Raw genomic sequence first — 21,387 nt, forward strand, 5'->3', positions numbered from 1 at the left:
TTGGATGGAGGATGTAGCTCAGTAGCACAATATCTGCCTGGAAAGCATGAGGCCCTGAGTTCGATTCCCAGTACAAAACAAAACAAAATAACATCTTGTCTCAGAGCACTTTTTTATTCAAAGATTGCAATTCTGTGTAAAGACAATCTTTTCATTTTTCAAAATATAATATAAAGGAGGTTTGTGAGTCATTTAGAGAAAAAGGAAAATAGCTAAAAGAAATACAGATTTATCATAAAAACATTTGCTTTCTCCCTTGTACTGTTTTTATTGTTGTTGTTACTGCTGTTGTTGATGTATTACAGTGAATCCGTATTGTGTATGTTATACTCCTGAAGTTGAGTGGCCCATTTTTGTAGCAAAGCTGACAAGACAGAGTATATTCCTGCCTTGATTGATGTCTGGCCATCATAGGGAGAGCCAGCATAGTATTAGTCACAAAATTGACATTATTTTTCCTTAGTGGAAAAGAAAAAGAAATCCCTGGATAGGTGAAAGTATTACATTAGACATTTCGGTCGATTGCAGTGGCAGCACCACAGCAGCCTCTCTGCCTGTAGTTGTGACCTCACCAGATCACAGAGCAGAGGTAAGACAAGAACATAGACTGTTTGGCGGAGACCTAGTGAGCCGTGGGCATTGGTGGGGCAGCTGTAGGAGAGTAGGTGCTCCTCCAGAGCTCAGCCGCAGCAAACCAGACCATTCTTTTACCTCTGGAAAGCCCCTCTGAACAGGGGAGCCAGCATGACACTCCTCACAAAGAGGAGCTCCAGCCTCAATCCTTCCAGAGTTACATGATATTGCCATTGACTAGTGTGATCTTTGTTAGCTTCCTGTCCCAAACCACTGTGTAGCCTTGCTGTGTTCTGTTCAACGTGCATATGTACAGTTGCTATAAATAAATTATTAAGGGCTTTGCAAACCTTGGGCCTGAAAGAAGTGCTGTGTGTAAGATAGTATTGTATTCTGTGTACTATTAGTGGGTTTGACTAAGTGGCAGAGGATGCTCAGCAAAAGTGATCAGGTTTGAATGCTTTGAGTTTAGGGGCGGTATTACTCTTAACAAATGATGGATGTATTCTAAATAATTTTTATGTACTGCGGGGGGTGGGTAGAGAGAAAAGAATGCTGCTTTGTTTTATCTTCTAGTGCCCAGTTTGAGTAGGATTTCCAAGTATAAGGGAAGTATGTGTCTAAGAGGCTGCATGCACTGGACAGTGTGTTCATTGAGAGACAGTATTAGGAGCCATTGTTTGCATAAATTTTATCTTTGTGTCAAGAGGATGAGAAATCTCTCTTAATTAATTATTTAGCAGATTGGAAGTTTGGTGGTATTTTTCAATGGTGATATGCTTCTAGCGGGGTTGGGAGGAGGAGGAAAATAAAACCACTGTTTGTTTTGACCAGAAGTCTACTTCAGTCCAGTTTGACTCAGAGCATGGTGAGGTTAACAGATCATCCAGAGGCAGCACTAACAGGCAATGTTAAGTTCAAAAGGGCAGGGGAAGGAACTGGGGGCAGCCTGGAGGGTCTGTTGTGCTGGCTTCGGAGGTCGATGCTCCCGCAGGAAGGGCAGAGCTCTATGAAGCAGGAGGCTGTGTCTGAAAAAATGATCCCATTGTCATGTGCTGGGTTCTGATCTTCATTTTCAATCCTTTTTCCTCAAGCATATAAAGAAGCCAGACTATGTGACGACAGGCATTGTACCCGACTGGGGAGACAGCATAGAAGTTAAGAATGAAGATCAGATTCAAGGGCTTCATCAGGCTTGTCAGCTGGCCCGTCATGTCCTTCTCCTGGCTGGGAAGAGTTTAAAGGTGGCGTCTTACCAAGTCTCAGAGTGACTTACATAAAGGGCAACAAATGCTCTTTCTTTCTCTTTTTCCTTAACTCTTCTTTTGTATATGTCTAATTTTTTTTAAAGTAAAGCCTTGCTATCAAGAGAAAAGGATTTTATTGTTTTATGTGTTCATTTTAGAGGTAGTTTGAAAAACCAAATCTGTTTTTAACTAGCATAATTCTGGAGGCATTTTGGGCTAACATCCTATCCAAATTGTTTAATGGCAGATGGCTTTGACTGTTGCCTCCTTTTTCCTGCCTAGAGTTTCTACTTTTTATTTCCTACATTTTTTTCCTGTGTGCCTGGAGCTATTCTAATATTTTGCTTTCTTTTTTTAATCTTTGCATTATCTTTATAAAGAAAGATGAGACCAGATACACAAAACTATTGGTATATGTGAATATAATTATGTACAGCTTTTTTTTTTTTTTTTGGTCTTTTTCCTTTTTACCGGTACTGGGGATTGAACTCACAACTGCCTGCTTGCAAGGCAGGCACTTATGCCACTGAGCTAAATCCCCAGTCCCAGTATTGCATATATTTTATAATAACTAGAAGTGCCTGCTCTATAAAGATCATAAGAAAATAGTCACTAAAAGATGGGAAAAATTTAGAAAGTAAGACTCAAGGATTAAGTAGCTTATGGTGCCATCCATGAAATAAGCATCTTAGAGCAACATAATGAAACATAACTTGAATAAGAAATAACATGGAAAATTAATTTTTACAAAAAATCTTTTGTTTTAGAATTTTATATCGTGGAGATCACATACTTATAAAGCTCAGTCTCGGGCTTGTGATGTAGCTCAGTATTAGAGTGCTCCCTTAGCATGGATGAAGTCCTGGGTTCAAGTCTTAGTACCATGAAAACATGCACATATAAACTGAACTTCAGTTTTCACTGTTTGGGAGCAATTGGATGCCTTCTGGTAAAGGGAAACATTTTTAAACATTTATTTAGGCATGAAAGAAGTCAAGATGAGTGAAAATCAGATCTTTACAAAATATACCAAGTTAAGTTTTTAAAAAGGATACCCCATAATCTCCATGCCATTGCTGCAAAACCCTTGTAATGTTTCACTAAAATAAAAAAGGTGTGAGTTGACCTGCTTTCCCAGCCTTGTTGTCTAAACCTAAGATCCATTTGAGCACTTTTATTTTTTCATTAGCTAAGGCGCCTAAACCTTGAGGAAAGTGAAGGAGCTACTAAGTCCACATCATTGAAATCTTCAGGCCAAACAGAAGTTATTTCACTTAATAATTCATGAGTGATTTAGAGGGTCCTAGAGTTGAAATTTTCTACTTCCTAGTAGTCTATGACACCATCATATACCCAAATAATCACCAAAAAGCCCAATTAGGTATTATAACATTAGTCATAATTAATTAAAGTCTTATACGATATGTTTATCATAGTAAATGTATACTGTCTCACATGGGAGTGCTATTGCTATAGACATAGTAAATACAGGAAATGTCTTCAACTGTCACCACACAATTTCTTTATTTAATATTTTAGGTTGACATGACAACTGAAGAGATAGATGCTCTTGTTCATCAGGAAATCATCAGTCATAATGCCTATCCCTCACCTCTAGGCTACGGAGGCTTTCCAAAATCTGTTTGTACCTCTGTAAACAACGTGCTCTGTCATGGTATTCCTGACAGGTATTCATTCTTTAATAACATATTGTTCCTTTGGAAACTAAAACATGAAACTAAGATTTATAACTTATGTTGAAAGGCACCATAGTTCATTCAAGTACACCTGCAAACTTCTAAAGTTGATAACAATAAAACAAAAATTTTGAAGTATTTTGCTGCTAAATGGGTATGTCATCATCAAGTATTTGTTAAAGCAGTATATGATCTACAGAAGTAGTTATGCCTTCACTATTTCTTTTGCTTTCTTCAGATTTTACCAAATACATAAGAATATAATATAGGCAAGTTTTTGTTATCATTTATTTTTTTCATTCTTAACAAAATGAAGGTAACCGATAAGTATGTCATTTTGAAGAATGGTTAAGTTTTTAAAAATGGCAATGTGTTCATCTTATCTTACACAGTTTGATGTGACTAACATAAAATATCTGTCAGATATAGTTATTGCATGTATTCCTCCTTTATTCCAACTAATCACTGTGACTCATTGATTTTATGATAATAATCATTAGGTATTTATTTTTATATCCCTTTTATTAAGGTCTGTCTGTCACCTTTTTCTTCTGTTTGTGTTTCAGTCGACCTCTTCAGGATGGAGATATTATCAACATTGATGTCACGGTGAGTAAATCATATAAAAAATAGTCTTTGATCAACTTCAGAATTGCTGGTAGCAACAGGAAGAAGAGTGGACTGGAAATGTGAATGCACCAGTAGAAGTGCTGTTTACTTCTAGCCCCAGACGCAAGCAGCTGGTTTCCTTTTTTGTCTTTAACTCTGTGTTTATTCCAAGTAAACCCAGGCCTGACTTGAATTTGGGGCTGGAATCAGATGCACTGAGATCAATGTTGGCCTAAGTGAAATGTCAACCCAATCCTGCTATGTGTCATGTTTTTGAGAAGGTGTAATTGTTATTGATCCACTGTGTAGTTAATGCAGAGCACCACAGCACTGGGCAGCTGCTGAAGCTAGATATGTATGAGATGAGCTAACATGAAGAAAGCCAGCATTTTTCCTTCACTCTGCCAAGATTGATCTTCCTCTTCCTGCTGATTCTGAGTGGGGCCTGTCATTATCTTACTCTGTCATTAGGGGCTACATTGGCCTGTGTGTCAGTCTATTTGGACAGCAACTCTTTTGCTAGCAGAATTCCCTAGATTTATTAAAATCCCTGAAGGTAACATCATGTTCCATTGCTGGTATATAGTCTCAAGCTCAAAGCATATAAGTAGAGTGGTTTTCTCTCTGAACTTAAGTTTTCACTAAATAGTTAACAATCTTTTAAAAATAACAAATGAGTAATTTAACAGTGGGTCTTCAAACTGCAAATGTGCTAACCTTTCCTAAGTTTCTTAGCCCTTCACCATTCTCAGACTTGGAATATTTGTGCTTACTTTATTTTATAAATAAAATACTTACTTTATTTTACAAATAATTTTTAAGTAAAATTTAAATATGTGATGAGAATTAGTTGAGATGGATAATAGGAATATGGTTGCTAGTAATGAGGTAAATTTTTTTTTTTTTTTGGTCATTTGTTTTATTGGGTTTTTTTTTTTTTTTTTTTTTTGGTACTGGAAATGGGACTCACAACCTTGTGCTTGCCAGGCAGGTGCTTATGCACTGAGCTAATCTTCCAGCCCCAATTTTGTTGTTTTCTGAAGCAGGGTCTTATGTAGTTCAAGCTAGCCTTAAACTCAATATGTAGGGTTTAGAATTCATTGTATCCCTGCTGTAGCCTCCTGAGTGCTGAGATTACAGGTGTGTACTAGCATGCCTGGTTAGTGAGGGAATATTTTTGCTAATAGTTATTTATATTCAAACTATTTATATTCAAACTATAGCAAAGATTGAATGAGATGAAAATCTAATGAGGGGCCTGGGGATTTAGCTCAGCAGCATAAGTGCCTGCCTGGCAAGCGCAAGGTCGTGAGTTTGATCCCCGGTACCAAAAAACAAAACAAAATCTAATGAAGTGAGATGATATCCAACACTTGAATTCAGTCAGATTTTTAGTTAAGTTTCTTCATATCAATTTATACATGGATAGAGCCAACATTCCTTTTATTGCTGAGTTATTTTCTATGTCCTGCATAGAATACTTTTTTTCATCTCACTAGAATACTTGAACATTTGCATCACGTATTCTGTTGGTATCTTTCCAAGTCAGAATCATGTAAGAGGAATTTTATGAAACATACCTAAAATAAAGTATTTCTCATGTTAGAGGTATATTTTGGATTGAACCCAACTTTAGGGTTTTACATTTCTTTTTTTACCTAAGCATCTTCTAACAAAATATTACTGTCTGAATGAAATCGGCATATTCTTCTCTATTTCTAATGTGTCTAAATTGAGTATTTTATTCCTTATCAAAGTTTTTTAAAGATTTTTAACAAGTAATTTCAGTTTTAAAATTTATAATATCTTAATCATAAAGTTCATAAGTGTAGTTTATATTATTAATTATCTAGAAATGTGAAGGAGTCTCGGAAACAGTTCACTACCTTAAATTACATTTCTTATAAAATGTTTTATTTGGTGAAGAACTGCATTACCATGTTCTAATGTTTATCAGGAAATACTTATTGAACTTTGTAGTTGTTTATGTCTGCTACATTTCACGAGAAGATAAATTTTTTTTCCTCTTGAAGGTTAAATTTTCTTTAAAAAGACAATGCGATGCTCTTAGTAGTTGGTTAATAAATATTTGTTAAGGTAAATCAAGTACAAAACGAAAATAGTTTGTGGATAAAAACAGTACTTATAAATGACTATCACAGGTACCGGGCATTTAGCTCAGTGGCATAAAGCACCTGCCTGGCAAGCACAAGGTCGTGAGTTTGATTCTCAGTACCAAAAATAAAAAATAAATGACTACCACAGACTTTCAAAAATACTATATTTCCATATATATTTAATCTTTCAAGTATTCATCTCAAAAACTGGCAAAAAGTAATATGACTGGTAGCACATGCCTGTAATCCCAGCCACCCTGGAGAGTACGGCAGGAAGATTTTGAGTTCAAGCCCAGCCTGTGCAATTTAGCAACTTAGCAACACCCTGTCATAAAATAGAAATGAAAAAGAGCCAAGAATGTAGCTCAAAGTGAAGGCTCTGGGTTCAACCTTTAGTACTGAAAACAAAAAAGTAATATGAAAAACAAATAAAAATTTAAAAAATAATACATTTGTACTACTGGGGACCCAACTCGTGACCTCAGGCTTAGCAGGCAGGTGCTTACACCACTGAGCTAGATCCCCAGCCCTTACATTTGTACTTTTAAAAACTACAGTTCACCATTACAAAATTTCTTGAAGAGTTATATTAGCAAATTTCATATTATTCTATGTAAAATCAAAATGTATACTTTCCTAGATTGCAAAGGACCGTAAATGGAAATAAATGTGTAAAACACTACTCTTATGTTAAGATAATTTCTACAGGGGCTGGGGATTTAGCTCAGCGGCATAAGCGCCTGCCTTACAAGCAGGCAGTTGTGAGTTCGATCCCTGGTACCGATAAAAAGGAAAAAGACAAAAAAAAAAAAAAAAAAAGATAATTTCTACAGCAGTGAAAACACTTGATTAGAAGCTAACAGTCCATATTAATCTTGGTTTACTTTTGTATTCTGTCACTAATCCCCAACAAGTTAACTGTCTGTGCCTTAATTTCCTGAAGATTTTTATAAAGCTATCTCTTGCTTTCTTCATGGAATATAGGAAAGCATTTATCAAGATGCAGAATAGTGTACATCGTTAAGATAGTCATTATTAAAACACAAAGTGAAGATAAGTATCTCTTATAAGTTTCTTCATTCTACTTTATAAGAAAGAAAACTGTAAAAAAGAATTAGGGAAAATTTATGCAAAATAGTAAATACTATAGTAAATAGTAAATACTGTACTACATTCAGGGATCAATATTCAGTCAGTCTCCTCCAGGTTTATATTTACTACAGTGTTTGGTAATCATTGATTTTTTTTTTTTTTACAGTGAAACTTGGGTCTTTCAAGACCCTGAAGGACTTCTAAATCATTAAAGACTGATGAAATCATATTTTCTATAATTTTACTCATAAATTTGTTTTGTTATATTCTAACTCTTTAAAAATCCCATTGAAGTGTTTTTAGTTAATATTTTGCTATCTGGAACCTCAGTTATGATTTCACTGCTTCACCTAGGCTTTTTCTATAGTGTGTTCCATTCCTACTTTGATATATTTTAATTCTTAAAAAATACTTTCTCCTTTCCTCTGTTACAATATCAACATGTCTTTCTTATTTATTCTTGTCATTATTTATCACTTACTGGGAGTAAGTGATAGAACTGGAAATAAATATAGAATTGGAAATAAAAGATGATATAAGTCTTTGTGACTATGAAGAAGCTTTATACTATGTTAAATACTCCTTAGTTATCTAAATCTGTTGTGGCAATTGTGTAGACCAACATATTTGGTCACTATTTTTACATACATAGTTTTGCCTTCTGAAATAAAGTAAGGAAACAAAATGTTACAGTAGCAGTGTTAATCAGAATATTGAACTAGCCATTCTAGACATTTATTTTTCAAATTTTTCTAATATCATTATATAGCTTCATCTTTTTAATTTCTATAAGGTTTTAGTATATCTGTTTTTTAGGGAAAGCAAATAATAATTCTGAAATGGTAATATACATGATTTTACTACACACAGAAGTGAATTGGGAGAATAGACTTTTTTTAAAGCAAGAATGTATTTTAAAACTTCTGCCTGTGTTTAGGTCTATTACAATGGCTACCATGGTGACACCTCTGAAACATTTTTGGTGGGCAATGTGGATGAATGTGGTAAAAAGTTAGTGGAAGTTGCCAAAAGGTGCAGAGATGAAGCAATTGCAGCTTGCAGAGCAGGGGCCCCTTTCTCTGTAATTGGAAACACAATCAGGTAAGCTCCACACCGACAGTGAGGGGGGTTGGCAAGTGGTACAAAGGTTATTGGTGGCTTGGTATAAAGTTGATGACACGTTTTATGATTCAGAACCATCATTTCAGTCGGATGTCCATATGTCTGCCAGGCTACAATATTGTTCCCTGGGTTGAAAAAAACCAAGGTTTTAAAAATAAAATAAACCAGTGTCAGCAAAGAAACTTATTAGAGCAGCAAGCAATATTTCTATTCTGCTTTTGTTCTAGCTTGACATATTGGTCTGTATATAGTTCATTTACTCAAAAATCACACCAAATATGGAAGAAAGTGCCTAAGAAGGGGCTGTGCATCTGAATTCTTGAATAATGAGAATGGAGAAAAGCTAAAATTCATGAAGGAGTGAAGGGAAACATATTCCTGTGGTGGAAAGATGAGAAGTGTTAGGAAAGCCTTACCTTTCAAGTTAGTAAATTAGCAAACATCCTGAAAGAGTGCTCTTCTATCCTTTTTTGGTCTGATTCATTTTCCCCATAATCCACTATATATTTTCCGCACAGTGTTCCATGCTTGCTTTTGGAGTGGATGTGTTTTCTGAATTCATGAGTTTTCTTTGTAGTCTGCTACCTACTTCCAGGTCTTTCTCCCCCTTAACTGTTTTGAAGTAGACATGCAGAATATGTGTTTTCATTTAAAAGTAATGCATTTGTTAAAGATGTTCACATCGGTACCCCTCAAAGTACTGTTCTCATTAATATGAACCATTGAATACTTCCCATTTGTCTAAAAGATGGAAGGCTTAGTCACCTTGAAAAGATGCTGCCTTTTTCCTTCAAACATCTCCAAATACTTTAAGGAAAAAGGCAGTAAAATATCAGTTAAATGTATTTATGGCTTTAAAAATATTGTAACAGTGTCTGAATCAAACTTTAGTAAAATCTCTTTGGGTTATATCTGAGAAGCTTTTATTGAAGACTTTGAACAAAATTGTGTTTTTGACAGTTTTAAATTATAGGCTAACTAGCCTGGGAAAAAAGGATAGTGTCTCTCTGTTCTTTCATAGGAAATGTTGAATCAGACCCCTACTGGGAAAAGAAATTTAATGCATATCTCACTATCTTACTGTCCATGAATATAATAGAAATGAATTCAAAATGCAGTTTTATTTTTGCAAATGGGATGAGTCGATAGATGCACCTCATATTTTTGAACACCTAGGGTTCAACAAATTTACTGGTGGTGCTCTTGCATTTTAACAAAATTTATTCTTCAGTAGAAGGGGGCAGAGAACACTAGATTCTTATTCAAGCATTCTATCGAGCTCTGCATTCATGGCTGTGTCTAAAGGGCATGTCAGCCTTTGATTCTCTCTGAGAGGTAATTATCCTTTTCCTGTCACGGAACAACAAATGATAGCTAACTACAGAGGCACATTTGCAGTAGTCACATTCATCAACTGCAGAAAAAAAATTCAATTTAATTGTGCAACACAGCTGCACAGGGCTTTTGAGCATTTCTGTTGTTCTCCCTGTCTCGCTATTCCTCCCTCCAGATCTATTTTTTAAACTTTTTTTCTGGTTATTTTTTCCCCTTTTTGTCTCTTCTTCCATTTTTACTCTCTGTACTTTCTTGTTAAAGTAATTTTCCTTTGTGGCTCTCATTCTTTTTTCCCCATTGAAGGCTATGAATGTAGAAAATTATCACAATTACTCATATAATTGAGCCTCTTTGTAGCAAGTGCAACTCCAGTAGCCTTTCTCCATCATGAAAATGGTTTCATTATAGGGTTTTTCATATTCTCTGACACCATCTACACAGAGGAACAGGCGTGCAGATGAGATGTACTAGGAACAGGCTAGATCAGTAAGGTCACAGTGGGAATAATTAGCTCTGCTATGGAAAGAGCATCTAGGCCTTTTACTGCTACATAAATGTACTGTCCGTGGCTTTTAGTCACAAAAAAAACTTACTAACAAATGGAGCTCCCGCCTACTACTTTGAAAAAAAGATTTGTATCAACACTACAATTTTCCATCATTAAGACTAATAACACAGAGCCTAGTATACATCAAGGGGAATAAAAAGAAAAATCTCACATTCAAGTGGTGGCTGGGTGCTGACCTTTGTTCCCTTTTTTTGTGTACGACTTAACTCTTTACAAAAAAGAGCCACACGCCACACCAACATGCAGGTGAACTCCAGCTAGTACTAGCAAAGCCTAGCATTCAGTCGGAAAATCTGATAAATCTCCATGCAAGATAATGCATTTCATTACATATTCACTACATTAATTCTAACTACATAAAAAAAAAGACGGTGAAGAAGAGTAGAATTGAAAATGACATTGGATTTTAGCTATCTGGATGCAAAGGTCAGTTTTTGCAGAGTACGGATTTGCATGTGCAAGCTCCTTTGAAAACCAGATCAGTCCCAACAACTGCACGTACAAAAAACACTATGTGGAAAATAACAGACAATGAACTTTTTACTTTTACCCTAATGCATTTCATTATTTAGATGGTTTATGTCTGCCGCTGGCAAAGAGACTGGCCTCAATTCTAACAAATTTTTGTTCTGATGTTTTAAAGCAGTTTTTCTGGCCATCCGTTATTTTGCCTTTTCTTATTCAGGCAAAATCTTAAGCAAGTAAATAAACAAATGATAATCACCTTTGAGCCCAAAGTACTTAAAATCGTTACAGAACAAAGGTTTCCAAACATTTTTCATATCAGCCTCATTTATTTTAAGGTATTAACGGTGTTTACATAGCTTCCTTTTACTGCTGCATTCTGAAAAGAACATTCAAGCATCTTGTATTAATGTCATATTACCCCAAAATTGAGAACTCTACAGGAAATTCTGAAATTCTCCCCTAAAGCCTAAAGAATAGGATGAAGTTTCTGAAGAAATATCAGCTAAAATGATTTCATGAAAAGAGTTCTCTTTATGCCCTTTTGCTTTGTGCGGGATGCTTAGTAATCTTTAGGCCAGAGTGTTCTTATACTCAGTGTATCTCCACTTGCTCCCAAATATTCCTACATCCGTATTTTTATAATTATATCTCTAGTGTCTGTGTGAAAATATCATGAGTGTGTAGCTGCATGCATCACAATATATGATAGTTCAATCAAAAAATAACGTAATGTCATGATGAAAGTATCAATAAATAGTTTTTAATGTTTAATTCATAAGTGTATGTTTTGATATTAATTTAGAACAATATAAAGCAGATTTTTAAAAATAATCTCTTTCTATTAGATTATGCACATTTAAACAATAAGTGGCTCAGGCAAAATAAGTCATTTTAATGTCATCTGTGATGGATTTTTCTTGACAGCTACTGTAAATTACAATTACACTGCTTCTCTCTACACAGGAAAGTAAGCATTGCCATAAATTATCTTTTATTTCAATCCATCATGTCTGCTTTTCAGAAACAGAAAACCTCAAATAAAAGTTCAGCACTATTGTAAGAAAATACAGTAATTTGTGATCCAGTTTGAAACAAAAAAAAAGTATACCACTCTTCAGGAAAACAGTTGTTGGCTTTCAAAAATATTACTAATTGTACTTAAACATTCCTGTCATTAGATGGAATCCCTGGATTTGTACATTCCTTCATTCAAACACTACTGCCTAAATTAATAATCTAAAAAGATTAAGGTATAATTCGAAACATATCAAATCACATATGAGACCCTCTATTAGAGAGATGTGACCCTTTGGAGGTTAGTGTTGCTTTATAAGATTCTTATAGAAATGGTAATGGCATTTCCATGTGCTTTTTGACTTCTCTGTAAGAGGATGTACTTAAACATAGTGCTTCTCTGCCTCTTGGGGAATGTACTTTTAGGCATGAAAGTAGTTGAAATATATTAAGAAATTTCATTTATCTAGACAACACTTGAATTGAGTCCAACTGCCTCAAGAAAGAGAATAAACGGAAGAAAATGGTCACAAGATGAAATTCCTAAAAGAAATTTCTCTTTCAGCTGTAAACTGTGACTACAATATGAACTGTAATGATATAGTATAATTGAAAATAAACTCATAAACTACCTTTTTACACCTTCCTCTTCTCTGTCTCCCAATAATCCATATGAAAGGCTTCAGAGAATCAGTGTGCTGGGCTCATCAGTAGGTGTCACACTATCTTAAAGGCTTTTTAGTTAAAGAAGTCAGAACAGAAGAGTGACTATCAGGAGAATGCTGCAGTAGATTTCAGCAAGAAGAAGGAAGAATTCATCGTGCAGTGTTCAGGGCAGGAAAACCCTGGTGCTCAGCAATGGGTCCTGGCCCTGCGTTGGCTGGTGTCGGGGGAACGGTGGTGCTCTTTGGACACTTGTGCCTGCCTTGCTCTTTCCATTTACCACACATCCCAGTCAAGAGAGAGATAGATGCACACTCCGCCTCCCCTGCCACAGTTAGGGTGACCTGCACTTCTTTCAGTGTTAGAGGAGTGAAGTTTGCTACCACTAGTCACTTAGATTGTGAAATCAGATTAAAACCCCACAATCAGGTGAATAATCTTGTGCTCACAAGTGTATCCCAAAATAACAGAAGGCACGTGCCTTTAAACAGTAATTAGGAACATTAATGAGATTTTATCCCACTTAGCCTCAGTAAGTGTATATTAAAAAGTAACTGCCAGTCCAAAGGAAAATACCCTGAAAAGCAGAAGTGTATTCTCAGTCCCTGGCAGACAGGCACTGAGATGGGTGGTCAGCTAAGGAAGTGACAGAAACTTGTCTGGTTCTTTTTCTTTTTTCCTTCCGCTGTAAAACTCCGCTAATCTTTGCATCTGTGACACATATTCTGTGATACTGCTATAGCCAGAAGTTCTAGCAGGACCCAGGGAGCAAATTGTAGAGAATGCACTCCGATGTCTTTAGCCACTTAGTAATCGCACAGCTTCTTTTATGAAGAGGAATGAGAAGTATGATGAGGGAGGGACCCTGAGGGTTTTTCAGAGTGAGCTTTCTTCCTCTGCTCTCATCGGAAGCTAAAATGAAGATTGCCATTGTAACACACATTTAAGATGTAGCTGTGATGCCTGCCCATCACTTGGATTCTTGGGCGGGGGGTGGGGGGGTGGGGGTGGGGAGGCATAAAAAAAGAAAACTAGTATTTTTTCATTTTAAGAAAAGAAAATAAGAGAATAGTTTCTATTGAATCCTTTTAGAATCTCTGAGATTTGTTGTAACTGAACTAACACTACTTATAGGTGGAGGTAAAACCCATTTTTGTTTCTAAAGGGAGTAGATTATAATCTATTTAGTCATATTTTTTCTACCCTCTGTCCAAATTCCACTCAGTTTCTATTCAAAAATTGTGTGGAACACATAGAAGCACCTTGGAAAAGATGTTATACCTGCTGTCCACAGTGCAAAGACCCACAGAAATAGCCATAACCAGAATTATAACTTAAGACATAAAACATTGACTTGCTCTTGTCCTCAGCATTTTCATGGCTTACCTATTTTTGTACTGTCAGTTACAAAAAAATTAAATTTCAGTAGAAGCTTCCATCTGTTTGTTATAGTGACATCTTAGAAATGTAAGGCAGTAATTAAAAATATTTCCAAAAATGTATACAGACACAAATGTCCACAAAGGTGAGGGTTTGTGTTAAAGCAAACCTACAGTCTGCAGGAAATTATAATTTGAAAGCTAAAATTTTAGGATTTGTTAGGAATTGCAACATAGTTCTATGAATTCCAATTCATTCTTAAGGGTAATGTGAAGGATATTGTGCCCTTTTTCCACATGAAGATATCTAGCCAGGCATGACAGCACATGTCTGTAATCCCAGCACTCTGGAAGACTGAGGCAGGAAGGTCACAAATTTGAGCCCAACCTGGGCAGCTTAAGAATACTCTTACTTAAAAAACAAACAAACAAACAAAAACCCTTAAAAAGGGGTAGGGATGTCACTCGGTGTGGAGTTCCTGGGTTTGATTCTCAATACTCCTCCCTCCCAATTCAGCCTTGTGGGTTAAGATTTTAGAGTTGATTCTTTGTGGTAGATTTCATTTATAAGGAATACATAGAACCCAAAACATTTACATGTAAAAATATCTAATGAAGTATTAAGAATTAGGAATGACAATACTAGCTTCTCTTAAGTGTAATAGTAATTAAAAAATATTATTTATGAATTTTGTGAATAGGTCTTGAGTAGAACACCACAATTCTCACAAAATTGGAAGTATTTCAAGAAAATTGACAAAACAGATTTGATCTTTTTTTGTGAATGTATCTGTGAAGTATATAACATTTTGAAATAGACCAGAATGAAGGACAACATAATGGAAAGCTGTATTTCTAGATTGTAATTTTCTTTAGTTTCCAAATCAGTAGGAATTTATACAGTAATTTACCCCTACAACCACAAAAGCCAATTAAGTTTTTATGACCTACATTATATGTACATATATCTTAGTTATGTATATTAATTTATGTGTATGCATATTCATTTCTTGTCCAAAATGACCTAGTTTGAAATCTATGTTACAATAAATGACTCAAACTATTATGTTAGATATATAACTTTTTTCATATATCTAAAGGGAGTTGTTATAAGCATCAGCAAAAATTTAAATTATTCTGGGATAAAGGAAACACATTATTATCTAACTCTAATAGAACGGATTTTTTTTCTTTTTCAGAGAATATTTTAAATGACTTAATTTTTATTTAGTAAGCATTATGATTTTATCTAATTTAGTTTAATATCTTTTGGTCACTTTTAAAGCCACATAACTCATCAGAATGGTTTCCAAGTCTGTCCACACTTTGTGGGACATGGAATAGGATCTTACTTTCATGGACATCCAGAAATTTGGCATCACGGTAAGAAAGTTAATTTGGAAGCTGTTTATTGAATAACCGGTTTCAGGGTAAAGCAGTTTTTCTCCTGAAGTTTTTCCTCATGCTTTGAGTCCATGCGTGCGTGCGTGTGTGTGTGTGTGTGTGTGTGTGTGTGTGTGTAGAATATCTACTTAATTCCAAGCAGCACATTACCATGTTAGTAGATTAGAGCCTCACAGTTTCAATCCCCAAATAAAGCTTTTCCTGGTGCTTGTCTTCTCCTAAATGGTCCATGGCTAGAAGCCATCAAGGGTACTTATTGAGAAGAAGTTACTGCAAACAGAATGCCAGTGCATCCCTGTCCCAGCAGCCTGCACATATGACTGCTTTCTGTTTCTTTTTCTACCCCTCTTCTAACCGCTGACTGTTGTGGTTTAACTTCATTACATCCTACACAGCGTTGACAGCTGATGTATTTAGCACATGAACACTTCAGTGATGTCTCGATTATGCCCACCCTTGTGTTCCTTCCCCAGAGTTTCCTGGTTTTCACTGCCTGGGTGGGCATTCCGCAGTGAGAAGACAGGAGTGGGCCCAAAGGGGTGGGTGGAGTTGGGTGAAGGTAGGAAATAGCTGTATGGAGGAGCCCCAAGGCAATGGGACATTTTGGATTGGGACCAATGAAAAGTTAGTCCTGGGGTCTGGACCTATGAGAGTAACAGTGAGTCCTAGGGGAACTACTGCCTTTAACAACTGCTGGCAGATCCTTAGGGACCCAGCTGGCAGAACCCCTTCAGACCAAAACGCTCCACTTCAGGCAGCTCAGAAGAGGTCTAAGGTAAGAATGCAGAAATTGGGTGGTCAGCTAGGCTTATGTCCCATTTAATGCCCATCCTTGGAGTTGAGGATGGTGACCCCATCTCCTAGCCCACCCCACATGCTGCATGCTATCTTGTCTTTCCATCCTTCCTGAAGATTTCTTTTTCTCTGCGTCAGGGATAGGAAAAAGCCCAGGACCCAGTGAGACCAGGAGACCTATCAGCAGGGGGTCTGGGATATAAAGAGGGGAAGAGGGAACCTGACAGGTGTCTAAAACACCTAGTTTCCCCCACCAAACTTTGGGAAATTGCACAGAATAAGGTCTTGACCCAGAGCACAGCACTGCAAGTGCTGAAGCCCAGGAGCCCCATGTTTGACCCTGGGGTCATGCAGGAATCTGCAAGCCTCCAGATTTCTTTCTTCCTGAGAGTTTTTTAAGGTTCCCCAACTCCCCTAAATCTGTTCCTCTCTGTTCTGTTTTCATATTCTCAGCCCAGTCTCCCCTTGTGTTTTGTTTTGCAGCAAATGACAATGACCTGCTCATGGAAGAGGGCATGGCATTCACTATAGGTAAAGCTGGGGCTCCTCTCTCAGAGCTGTGGCTCATGGGTGGAAGCTGTGGCGCTGGCTTAGGCCAGCAGTCCCTTGAAGGACTAATAAAGCCAATCAGCATAATGAAATAATTCAGATGCATAGTAAATCTGATTAAATAATATCCTTGAGCCCCATCTTCCTAAATCAGATACTTACCGACACATTTAGGGGACGGCAGCCATCCAACCCCTAATTCTGTTACCAGCCTAATGTGGTGTTTGGTTTTATTTTTTTGTTGTGTTTTGTTTTTTCATTAACACCCAGTAACTAGAGGTGATTATGTCCCTTGTTGCCTGTCAGCAAGTGGCATGTGCTCTCTGGTGGCCCATTCCTGGCTGATCCTGATTGGTGTCACCAACAAGTTCCGGTCACCTAGGGCCACGAAGGCCTCCCATTTCTGACTGTGGGACTTAATAGAGAAGCAATTAGAGTGAAATAAGAAAATTGTTATTTGCTGATTAATGAACATTTTAAGCATGTTTTTAAAATTCAAATATTTTTAAAAACTGACTGGTATTTATAAGGAGGACTGTGTTTGGATGGTTATTATCCACGGGGTCCTAATTAAGCCTTGATTAAAATGCCCTTCTTTAAAAAATTATGAACTAGGCAACTTAATACACTTTTTAGTGTCATGGTGCTTCCTTTTCCTACTGTTTAGTTTGCAATATACTATGTAAGCAACATCAATTAGCAGCCCTTGCAAGATGACAACAGGAGTCCGTGGGTGAAGGACTTGGGGGGACTCTGTCTTCCTCTGTCTCTCTGTCTCTTTCTCATCAGCTGAAACGGTGTTTGACAAGAACCTGATGAGGTCACCGCTGTAAATATTTTCTCTTTTACAGAGCCAATCATCACCGAGGGATCTCCTGAATTTAAAGTCCTGGAAGATGCCTGGACTGTGGTCTCCCTGGACAACCAAAGGTGTTTGCTTTGAGCCCTGTCCCTTTTAAGGTGTTGGGGAAGGGGAGCTTGGTGGGACGGAGCGCAGTCCAGAGGGAGCTACTGCCTGGGGCGCGGGTGCTGGCTGGCTCACTAGTGCCCTGACCACAGCGTGTCTTTTCAGGTCGGCCCAGTTCGAACACACCGTTCTCATCACGTCGCGGGGCGCAAAGATCCTAACCAAGCTGCCGCACGAAGCCTGAGAAGTGGCCCCAAAGTTGGAGAGGCCTGGCACCATTATTTGCAATTGCTGAACACTTTTAAATGAAAGGGGAAGGGCAGATCGCGAAGGAACCTACCTACCACCTCAGCGTGCAGGGAGAAGTGCGGTGGCACTGGGAAATGCGAGCCGCAGTCCGGGCCAGCCCAGCGGCTCGGAAAGGAAGCTGCGGCCACGGGCTCGCCTCCGGCGGGAAGAGAAAAGGGGACGCTCTACTTAGGGCTCAGAGCGACGCCTGGAGAAGCGCAGTTCCCGGCCCCTTGCCCAGACCCTGCCTTAGTAAAAACCCGTTAAACCCTCTGTGTCTGTGTTCCTTGCGGCTGACAGTACAAGGCGGCCAGGAGAGGTGGTTAATTCTTTTTGAGTCTGAACTTTTTTACACACCGCGCACGGAAAAACCCGAATCTGTTAGCTGGAGTATTTTAAAAATCTGTTTTACCTATTGGCGGTCCCACGCTGGCCAGTCCTGGGGGCACAGCCAGGTGCCAGTACCTGCTGCCACCCCTGCCCTTCCTTTTATTACTTCTTCATCTTGGCTTTTCCTTGAGAGTAACCCGCAATGGGAAGCACTGACTACAAACATTTTCTGGGGTGTGCACCCTGGGCCTGCCCTTCTGCAGGGTGTTTTTCAATCCAGAAACAAGACTTCCCTGGTCTGCGGCTCTTCCTCTGCTCACAACTACCTCTCCTTGCCCCTCCCCAGATTCAGTTTGAGACCCTCCCACCCCCACCCCACCCCCATTCACACACTGGACCGTTTGTTACACTAGGAATTTGAGCTTCGGGCCCCACTCACCCAGATGTGAACAGCATCTGGCTAGTTAGCTGGCCTGCTTATTCCTAAACTGACCTCCTATGCTGGCCTTCCAGGGGCTCCCTCCCTGAGGCTCCCGGGACTTAAAAGGTCAGGTATGGAGCGGGGTGGGTGCATGTGAGACAGCCTGGCCTGGCCTGAGCTGGCAGTTTTCACTCTGTTTCTAATGGCTGGTGCTCCAACCCGCTTAGGAGCAGAAATCCAGGTGCCACAGCTGGATTTGTTGCCCCAGCAGCATTCTGACACAGAAGAGACGTTTGCTTGGGTCACTCTCCAGGACCTGCTCACCACTGGCTAAAGGATGGGAAATGGTTGGGCCTCTAGTAGGCCATGAAGGAAGTCTGTCCCTCTGAGTATGGCTTTAGGAACAACTTCAGTGGAGATGCATCAAGGCCAGTGGTTGCAAAACAACAAGGCCAGTTGTTTCTATTATAGAGGGCTTTGCAAAATTGCCCCTGGCTAAATACAATTTGGGCTCAAATGTGCCAAGGGAATGTGGGCACCTGTATTTGCCATGACTGATAGTGTCAGCTGGACCCAGGAGTTGACCACCTTTGTGCCACCCAGAGTGGTGAGGAAGGAGATGGAAACTGAGGACAATAAAGGGACTTGCAAATGAGTTCCAGTGTTTCCCTAGACTAGGAATCCTCACAGTGGTCCTTAACCCTCCAGACTGGATTCTCTGCATTCAGGGAAGAAGAGTTTTAGATAGAGTGAATCTGGTTTTAGTGGGTCAGAGAGCTGGAAAAGGAGAGGAAGTAGTTTCAGTATCTCCTGAGATAAACAGATAAACTTTTGAAGTGAAGAGTTCGCCAGGCAGAGGCTCTTAGCCTGAGGCTGTTGTCCCAAAATAACTCCTCAGAGAAGAACAGGGCCCAGTTGGCCTTGGGAGATCTTTGCCAGAGAATGACTTCATTTCTCTCCTAGAGCAATCACATTGCAGTGATTAGCACAGTAGCTTTATCTGTAGATGAGTTTACGCCAGGGTTCCTTAAGGATAGTTTTATTAGGATCACAGGATGTTACCAACCACAGGGGCAACACACTGCTTGTGCAGCAATTATCTTCAGGTGGAGGTATTTGTGGGACAGGCACTTAATCCTATTTATTAAAGTGACTAACCGAAAGATTATATTCTCCATCCAGTACTGCAACACTCAGCAGTAGGAAACAAACTTGACTTACACGTCTGTTTAACTCATTATGTGGAACTTGAAATTAGAAAGTAGATTTTTAAAGCACCTCATCTAGGTCTTCTTGCCCCTCTGCCAGTTCAGACCTAACCTAGAGATGCAAGGCTTACCGCCAAGTATGGCTAAGCTACAACCACCAGGGCTACCTGGTCTTCAAGTGATTCCAATCCATTCTAATTCCAAACGTTCAACACTAATACAATTTTGTTTCCTCTGAGTTGGGACACGCAAAGACCTAAGCAAACCAGCACTTTAGAACAGGTGCTGCCTTAGAGGTGGGGCGATGGGAGGGAGCCATTCACAGCTTGTAGTAGAGATCCCAACCTTGGGAAGCTAGCTTCCGCGGCTGCACAACTCATCTCAGTGAACCTGCTTCTTCAGTAAGAAATGTCTATAGTTAGGCACACCTTCGCCTACGCACAACTCAATTCTAAATTAAGCAAGTCCCTGAAATCTTATCCCGAGGAAGTGCGTGCCAGACCTTTGTTCTGTAAGTCAGAAAATGTCCCCACCCCCACTCCCGTGGAAGGACTAGCACGCAGAAGACTCGCGACGTGCGACCGTCTCTCTTCCCTTCCCCCCACTTGCAATTCTCTGGGAGAAAGTGGTCCTTGGCAGCCCGGCCGTCGGATTCCCTCAGGCCCTGCCCAGAGCTACCCAAAACGCCAGTGTCACCTTCCCCGGTCCCAACCTCTACCCTGTGCCGGCCATAGCGATCACTTACGTGGGCAGGGCCCGCAAGGCGCACGCGACAGACCCGGGGCTCGGCAGCTTCGGAGCAGCTGTGCTGGGTGCACAGGACGGCACTCCACACCCCAAAACAGGCGCTAGAAAGGAGCAATTAAAACCACAAGTGCGACAGAAATCAAGACGAGCCTAAGGTCTCCAGGAGTTGTCTAGTGGCAGAGTCATTACCTGGCTGGTGCTACAAAGCCTCACCGTGTGGTTCGGTGGTTAAGGAAAAAAAAAAAATCTTTAAACCATTGGCAAAACCGTTATTAGTTTGAAAGATCGAATTTGTTGGGAGTGTTGTTGCTTTTTGTTTTTCTCTTTTGCTCCAACAAGGCTGCCGTAAATATTTCAGCTCCCAGCATCGAGCCCTTAAAACCTAAGGAGAGAAATTCTGCCGAGCAGGCAGGCGCTGCTGCTATAGAAGTTTAGAAAGAGAGAAACCCCTCTAATATCTGTAACGACAGCACCGATGTAATTTGTTTTGAATGTTCGTTTTTATTGGTGTTCCCTCTGCCAAAATGTGCTTGATTACAGAGGTTTGTCCTGTGATCACTGCACACTCCAGACAGGGGAAGGTGCAGCGCGAAGGTTCAGCTCAGGCCAGATCAAATCCCGGGCTGTTTAACGCTGAAAGGCTGCATGTTGCTATTAGTGTTAAATATATGGCTAATTATGCGTATGAAAATTAAACATCAGTGTTATGCTAATGGGGCGCCTTCAGCTGCGGATCTGAGCACTTGAGACTACCATTTAATCAAATGAATCAGTAACTAATACATCTGCACGTGTGAACTTTCACAAGATCATTTCCCCGTTCCCTTCACACCGCTAAATTATGAAAGAAATAA

General features: G+C 39.1%; 1 protein-coding gene across 8 annotated transcripts in view; it reads left to right on the forward strand.

Moving 5' to 3' along the window:
- Metap1d (methionyl aminopeptidase type 1D, mitochondrial) overlaps positions 1–18,100 on the forward strand; it is a 91,745-nt gene extending 73,645 nt beyond the window's left edge. For 5 of the 8 annotated variants that reach the window (XM_003478537.5, XM_063259281.1, XM_013142417.3 and 2 more), the window contains 8 exons: positions 1,668–1,817; positions 3,360–3,508; positions 4,084–4,126; positions 8,273–8,436; positions 15,170–15,267; positions 16,567–16,614; positions 17,484–17,562; positions 17,705–18,100. In XM_003478537.5, the coding sequence (XP_003478585.2) occupies positions 1,668–1,817; positions 3,360–3,508; positions 4,084–4,126; positions 8,273–8,436; positions 15,170–15,267; positions 16,567–16,614; positions 17,484–17,562; positions 17,705–17,783 (810 nt within the window). In that variant the 3' untranslated portion in view covers positions 17,784–18,100. Of the gene's footprint in view, positions 1–1,667; positions 1,818–3,359; positions 3,509–4,083; positions 4,127–7,501; positions 7,878–8,272; positions 8,441–15,169; positions 15,268–16,566; positions 16,615–17,483; positions 17,563–17,704 lie in introns of those variants that run through there. The other 3 variants (XM_063259282.1, XM_063259283.1, XM_063259280.1) reach the window with 3 other exon arrangements.
- The last annotated feature ends 3,287 nt before the right edge of the window (positions 18,101–21,387 follow it).

This window comes from Cavia porcellus, unplaced genomic scaffold (assembly GCF_034190915.1).
Source record: "Cavia porcellus strain 051 isolate PalLab524CR breed Dunkin Hartley unplaced genomic scaffold, mCavPor4.1 scaffold_12, whole genome shotgun sequence".
In the NCBI taxonomy this organism is placed as follows: domain Eukaryota; kingdom Metazoa; phylum Chordata; class Mammalia; order Rodentia; family Caviidae; genus Cavia; species Cavia porcellus.